Source organism: Stegastes partitus, unplaced genomic scaffold (assembly GCF_000690725.1).
Source record: "Stegastes partitus isolate 25-593 unplaced genomic scaffold, Stegastes_partitus-1.0.2 Scaffold1708, whole genome shotgun sequence".
Taxonomy (NCBI): Eukaryota; Metazoa; Chordata; class Actinopteri; family Pomacentridae; genus Stegastes; species Stegastes partitus.
Window position 1 is genome coordinate 116,502 of NW_007579439.1, and position 7,910 is coordinate 124,411.

The following is a 7,910-nucleotide window of genomic DNA, read 5'->3' on the forward strand; positions in this document are numbered from 1 at the left end:
TAGTAATTAGTAATAAAGTAATTATTACAAATATTTTCAGTGTAGCTTCCTTAGGACTTTCCACAAAAGGTATTTTCTCCTGTCACAAGCTTAACACAAAGAAGCTATCATAAACCAGAACAGTAACTGCATTATAACATATTCATTTAAATGAAGTCTCAAATCAACCTTGAGTGCATGCCATACCTGCAGAGAAACTTTGTACTTCCCGGCATAATTTCAAGGGTGAAGCACTCCCCTCCGTTAACACAGTAGTTCCTCTGGCTGTCACTGCAGCGGGTCACATGACTGGACGTCTTGACTATAGTGGAGGTGCTGGTGGTAGCTGTTGAGGGACACTTGTAGTTAGTATAGCAAGAAAGTAGCACAGGAAAATCGGTTACTCTGAGTTTGTAAAATGGAGGAAAGTTCTTAGTTAAAATACTAAATGGTTGCCAAAATTTTGTCTGTTGTCTTAGGTTTAGTGTTAATGAATGGCTCAACTCAACACCTTAAAATGGTAGAAAACAACAAGCTGAATCACAACAGCAGCAAATCCAAGCTTTGAGCCAGCGCAGATTTTCACTAGAGCAGGGTTTTGAGGGAAAGCATTACAAAACCTGAATGTAAAATGAAGAGCAATGAATAAATATTGCTTTTCCAATTAAAAGACTCTTGATAAAATACAGGAAAGCAACTCCATACTATAGAAATCCACACAAAACCGATTTCAAACACTTAGTCTATAGTTTTAAAAGATGGATCTAAAATGACAGTTGTAGTCAAGAGAGATGCAACTGGATGGATTTCAATGACTCAGTCTGACTCCAAATAAAAATATTTTATGTGCTCATAGAAACCTGTCAAGTAACTTTACAGCTACATTGCTACCATTCAGATTTTGGGTATGTTCCAAACCTCTATATTGTAACCAGTGGTAAATGGTAAATGGGCAACACTTATATAGTGCCATCTAACCGTAGATGTTCAGTGTCCTGCTTTAAGTCTCTTCTTAAGACTGTCTTTTATCATGTAGCTTTTTCCAAACTAATCGTATTGCTGTCACCACACAAGGTCAGTCCTAATCAGGACCTCCATGCAGAATATTGCATGAAGGTCACCCACTCTAAATTTTGAACAGAATTTTTCTTTAAGTGTTAACGTAGTCTCCTCACAATCTTTACTTTACATAAAGAGCTTATACATAACAATGCTGGTATTTTTTGTTCTCTTTCACCCAATATGACTCTCATTCATGCCTATTTCAAACGTTCATTCATGCAGCCGGGAGACTTTGCTGGGCTTCAGGGCAGTGAATGGTGCTGGACTTGTGGTGATTGGTTGTGATTTGGACATTGGAGACTACGCTGAGAGAGAAGGAAGTACAAACGGTACGCACGTAAACAAAAGAGGGGGAAGAGAGCCGGGATCCATGTTGGGCTAAAGGCTAACCCTCCAGACCAGCAGGACCGTCCTCCTACTCTCCAATGTCTGTCCCCTCGACAACATACTGGACGAGCTACGTTTGCTGAGAGAAACCCACAGAGAGTGGAAAGACTGCTGTGTGTTTGCTGAAGAAGAAAGCCATTGTCTTTTATTGTGATGGTCAAAGACCCCTGAATTCATTCCCTGTTGCCATGTGTTTTCCCACCACCTTTTGTCATGTGTTTTCCTACCTCCTGTCACAGGCACCCGATTCCACCCCCTGTTGTTCATTGCCCCCCTTACCTCCTGCCATTTGATTAGCAACTGTATGTTAATTTACCTCTATTCACCTCTGTATTTACATACAGGCCCCCCTTTACCCTCTGACTTACAGTATAAATGTGGGACTCTGCAGATGTTCAGGGTCGGTCCACCTTCACAGACTCATGTTCTGTGTTGGTGAGCCCACCGTATACCGGAATATTTAACAGAAACATGGCTCTATGACAACATCCCAGAAGGACATACAGCTGGAGGGGATGACATTATTCCGGGCGGACAGACAGTAAGGTAGCTCTGGGCAGCATCTACGGCTTCACCATTGTCACAACATCATGTGAGTCTTTGTGTCCCTGAAGACCTACCAGGACCTGAAGAGGTTCACCATTTTTAACGTGATGGCGGTGCACATGGACGCAGCGCCCCTTCAGGAGACAGCAAGAGTAAACTTTTATTGTCTTGCCTATCCCAGACGTTCATTCAGCAAAACTTGCTAATTAAATGATCCGGAAGAAACGCTCTCTCATCTTGTCTGTACTACTGTGTATGTACAGCAAAATGACAATAAACCTGATTTGATTTGATTCCTGTAGGACTTATGTTTCTTTCATAAATGACCTCAGAACANACCTCAGAACACATGCTGACCAAAACTCTCACTGACTTCCATTATATCTGTGCTCTACAATTTTGTGTGAAAATCAGAAGTGGTGAGCCTCTCTAACCTGCCACTAAATCTATAAAATATACAGTACGTGTATGGAAATACATCAGTTTGTTCAAAACAGGATTGTGCTTCACACAGTGAAAGAATTTTTTTGATACAACTTATATTTTTCAAGCCGTGAGCGATTGTTCAATGGTGCTAATACTTAGTATGGCTGCCGCTCTCTCTGCACCCACTGAAGAGGCAGGAATCACTACAGCTATCAGTGTCTTACAGGTGACTGGCTGACTGATACTGGACTAAGAAAGAGGAACTCCAAATATAGCTGCCTTCGTCAACAATCTGTAATGTTATAGTGGCTCTGTTAGCAGGATAAATGTAACAGCAACTTCAAGGCAAATCAACACCACTGTTACTAATGACATTAACAAAGACTTGATACATGTTCTAACATGTCCCAGACCAATACCCATCAGCTATACAGTGTTTAGTGGCTCCATATATGCTGGATTAAACTTCCATACAAGACTCTCTCCCAGGAAACAGTCGTTTAAAGATCTATAGCAGCTGCATGTTGTTGAACAAGGTTTTGACAAGACTGACTGGAGGAAATTCATGGATGTGGGCTTTTCAAAGTAAAAACCCCCTAGTTATCTAAAAACAAAGATGCACTGAGGTATGCTATCAAAATAACAATTCTGAAACACTAGAAAAGGCTTACCAGGGACTCTGATATATACTGACTTTTTCAAAAATAAACTCTGCTCCTTGTGGTTTCCAACTGTGGTAGACTGTCAAAATAAAGCCTCCCACTGAGCTTATCAGGCAGCACTTCTTTCTGTCTCTTTCTCTGACACACATATTGATAGACAAGTCATCTGCAAGTTTGGATTAACTTTCAAAATAAGAATCCATGTCCATTAATAGAGCTCAATGAACAGTTCTTTTGTAGTTGTTGTTTTTTGTTTTTAAAAGTCTCAATTCAGTAGCCCATGAAAAACACTGGTATTTACAGGAAGTCTGCAGGATTCTGTGAAGTACACTTTGAAAGTAAAACCTCAAATGTTAAAAGAAACTGATCATCCATTAGGCTGGAGTCTATTCCAGCTGATTTAGGCAGAAGGAAGGGGACACCCTGGACATGTCCCCAATCTATCAAAGGGCTACACTTAGAGACAAACAGTCAGACTCCTATTCACTTACATTTAGAATTTTGCTTCCTGAAGTCCAGGATCAGTTCCATTGTTTTGAGGTGTTAAGCATCAAGTTGTTGGATGTACACCATGCTGTTAATTTCAGGATGTCATCCCACTAGGCAGACTTGTCTCCCCTTGGTATTAGTCCCACCACTGTAGTGCTGTCCACAAATTTGACGATGATGTACTGGTGGTGGGCTGGACTGCAGTTGTTGTTGTAAAGTGTCATGCTCTCCTCCTCCACCTCTGAGTAGCTGGCATTTGGAACGAGTGTGGTGCATGGTCCCAAAGAATCGGCAAGAGACGTTTCGAAAGTGCGAAGGTCCTTTTTAGTTTAGTAGTGACACAAATTAGACACTTTTTATGAGATTCCACCCTTGTGGGAACAACCTGATTACAGCTGCTGTTCTCCACTAAAACGCTACCTTAGAACCATAAAACATTGTGTTATGGCCCTTGGTGCTGAGTATTGATGTGCAGTTTGTGTAGTTCCATTTCAGGTGATGCCTAGAAGGAGTGGCCAGGTACAGCTGCTCTGCAATCATCACGAGACGGTTAAAGAGCTGAGCCAACCTGATTATCGTGGCCAGTGGGCTAGATCTGTAGACAGAGCTGTGTGGCGTTTGTGGTATTGGGTCCGGCTTAACCCTATGCTCTGTGGTTGTTGTGTTGCTTGCTAATTGTAGGATCAGCTTCGTTTTCAGGAAGCTCGCTCTTATTTGCATTCTGGTTTTCGTTTGTTTGTAAAATAAACCTGACTTTTTGCTGAACAATCAGCTTCCTGGTCCCTTTAACCCGGTTTTTGTTTTGCTCTTGTTACTCCCCTCTTCCCCTAGCTCATAACATAACATAACACATGGTTTTCTAGGCGTAGTATTTCTATAAATCACTCTTAAATAATTAATTAAACATTCTACGTTGACAAGAGAACATAAATCTAATCCGGCATATCTTCAGTGAATATTGTCCCTTGAAAAAACTATGATTTAGCAGTAAAAATGTGAACATAAAGCTGCTCTAAACAGTGCATCAATGCAAAAGAAGACCTTGGAGTGAGAGAACATCATATTTGGTCTAAAACATGGAAAGCTAAACATCAAGTAAAGATAGTGAGACGTCAGCACTGATAAGGGGAAGAGCATTTTCTCTGTCTGACTCATCTCATGTCAGCATTCCTCAGCAAAACACTTTGAGCTCTGAAATAATGCCCCTTCTTCATATAACGTGTGGTAATGCATATAATGTACTACTAGTTTAAAGTGAGAACTCCAATTCAACAGACCGAGAAAGCATTTTTTGGTCAATTTTCTAATTGTCTAATTGCTCATGCCTGCTCACTGAAATAAAAATACTTGGACTGTGCCTTAGCCAAACATTTTCCAGCTTGCAGGTTTGCTTTCATGTACAGTAGTTTTCAAGTAGTGCACATTCATTCAGTTTTTCTCCATTGGCCCTGCCTCAGGTTCAACTGTGATGATGTCACATCAATAAAACGCATTTACTAGGCGCTGGGAAAAGAATAAAGCCACACCTTGCAGTTGGAGTCGTCCTGTATCTGTTTTACAGCTGGCTCTTTTACAATCATGATCTTTTAGGAAAACGTCCTTTGGGCCACCAGGGAGGTTTTTTTTTGTTGCAATACTGCAAGTTAGCCGTTGGAAAAGACTGGCAGCAAGGCTGAGTGGCCCATCGTATCCAACAGTCCTATGGCATGGACATGCTTAGGTTTTCACAGAACACTATTTTTTGAAATAAAAACCTTCAGACTCCCATACACTGTCTGACTTGCAAAGATTCATTTATTAGTGCAGCATGTCTGTGCTAAACCTTCATTAGACATATACTTTAGTACAAAGAAAGAATCCATCTAAAACAGGGAGTGGCTGTGACTCCTGTGATCTATGAACATACTCCATATACCATAGGGGGGACTTGAATATCATAAATTTCCACCAAATTACTATTATCAGTACCATACAGAAAATGACAACTATAAATATTATTTTTAAGGTTTTTTTTGATATCCCCTCTCCTGGTCATTCCATTTCTATCCCCAGTCGGGATGCGTCTTATCTCCACTTCTGGTCGAACTACATTAAATGCGTCTCATATTACTGCCAGTAGATGGTGCAAGTTGATAAATAACACAGGCTACTTTAAAAAGACATTACGGATACGAATTGCGAGTGGATCAAACTCTCATATTAGGCCTATGTAGCAGTGGCGACAAAGACTGTGCTTCAGCTTGAAATGAAACACAAAATCCAGTTCCATAACTTTTTCCTGCCCGTGTCACATTAGCTGTCATTAAACATTAGCTTAATATTGAAGTTTGCTAGCAGCTTTATAAAAAGTGTTTACAATATGAAACGGCCACAGAGCATTACCTCATGTTTTTTTAAAAATCAACTGAAAAAGTTACAAATAGAAGGCGGTACAAAGAATGATGATAATCAGCAGCCAAGCATATCACTAATACCGACGTGTGCTTGTGGATTAAAGAAAGCCGACATGCTGCTGCTGATGCTGCTGCAATGGAGAGGAGGCCAAAAAAGCCAGATCCCACCTCAAAACATGCTGTTTTGCTGAGGCTAAGGCTGGAAAAGTAATATTTACTTATTTTAAATAATCTACAAATATTGTGGCTGACGAATTAATATTTGTTGTCATATAGTCCGTGTCTAAGCCTGGACTCAAATTAAAAGGAAAAAAAAAACAGACCAATACTAGGACTTTTGTGTTTCAGATTTTTTTCTCTTAGCAGGAAATGGTGAACCCAAAGTACAAGATAGCCTATAGCCTGTCCTACTCTGGTGCTTCTGGATCAAGACGATTCAATTAGAATTTTTTCCACCATGTGGGAATGGTGCATGTTGGAACATGATTACTGTTGGATGTTAGAATACCTAACCCTAGCTAACCCTAACCCTTACCTTCTGTTTCCCAAACACACTTCTGGTTGTTGTGGCCAAATGGCTCAATTTTTGTTTGATTTGACCACAAAACTTTCCTCCAGAAGGTCTGTTTTTGTCCATGTGATTAGCAGCAAACAGTTGAGCCTTAAGGCATTGCTTTTAGAGCAGCAGCAGGTGATAACTTGTGTCTTCTTCCCAATTGTGACAGTGACAGAACTGTGCTATGTAATTAAAAACAATAATTTGCACGACTGATTCTGGGAGCTGTAGCTGCTTAGAAATGGCTGCATGTGACTTGTTTAAGTCATTCATTTGCGTTGTCAGATCTGTGTGGGGCTCCTCAGACTTACCCATTCTTGCTTTTGTGGTTAAGTCTGGTGCTGATGAGTGTATCAGATGGGCGCTATTTGAACTGGCTCAGAGAAATCAGCAACTGTAGTCAAACATAACACTCAAAACAAGTTACGAGGTCTCTAGGAAAATTTGGAGGTCCTGTCTGTGAGGTCTTCAACTTGCACCTCCAGAGGAATTTTTCATGACTCCCAGGGGTAAAGCTTGGGGACACGAAATACAAGTGGACAAAGTTCAAAGCTACCATTGCGGAGGTGGGTGGTAGGCACTGTGGTCAAAAGGTTGTTGGTGCCTGTCTCCAGAAGAGAAGGAGGCTATAAAGCTAAAAAGGGGGGCCTGCCAGGTCTGTTTGGACCAGGGATCTGCTGGAGCAGTAGATAGGTACCAGGAGGTCAGAAGGGCTGCAGCTGCAACAAACAAAAACTCAGGTGTGGGAGGAGTTTGGAGGACTATGGAGAGGGACATTCGCTTGGAGTCAGGAACATTCTGGCCATGTTTCTGATGACTCAGGAAGAGAAAGCTGTGTTCAGCCAGGGTGGGAGAACTGCTGACAAGAACTGGGGAGATTGTCAGACAGTGGAAAGATAACTTTCAGGAGCTCTAAACCCAACCAACACATCTTCTGTGGAAGAGGCAGAGTCTGAAGACTCAAGGGAAACCTAACCCACATCTCTCGCTGAGGATACTTCTCAGTGGCAAGGCGTCAGGTATGAACCACATTTGCCCTGAGATGCTGAAAGCTTCTTGGCTGTCTTGGCTGACACGTCTCTTTATTGTCACGTGGAAGTTGACTACATTGCCTGTGAAGCTTCAGACTGGGTTTGTGTTTGCCATGTTCAAAAAGAGGGGCCAGGGGGTAGGCTTTCATTGTCCGGGTACTAGACTACTCAGCTTACCCAGGAAAGTTTATTTTAGGATTCTGGAAAGGAGGCTCAACTGATCACTGAACCTCAGATTTAGAAGGAATGTATTTTCAATCATAGTCATGGAATCATGGACCAGATCTTTACCCTCATGGAGCTGCTGATGAGGGTAAATTCCCTGAGGTACCCTACCAAAGGGATCAATAAAGTTCTATCTAATCTAATCTAATCTAAT

The 7,910-nt window shown here is 41.4% G+C and overlaps 1 protein-coding gene across 1 annotated transcript in view; it reads right to left on the reverse strand.

Annotated features, from left to right (window-relative positions):
* nrg1 (neuregulin 1) overlaps window positions 1-7,910 on the reverse strand; it is a 46,022-nt gene that overhangs the window by 23,672 nt on the left and 14,440 nt on the right. The window contains 1 exon segment of the mRNA XM_008301764.1: window positions 187-325. Coding sequence (XP_008299986.1) covers window positions 187-325 — 139 coding nt within the window.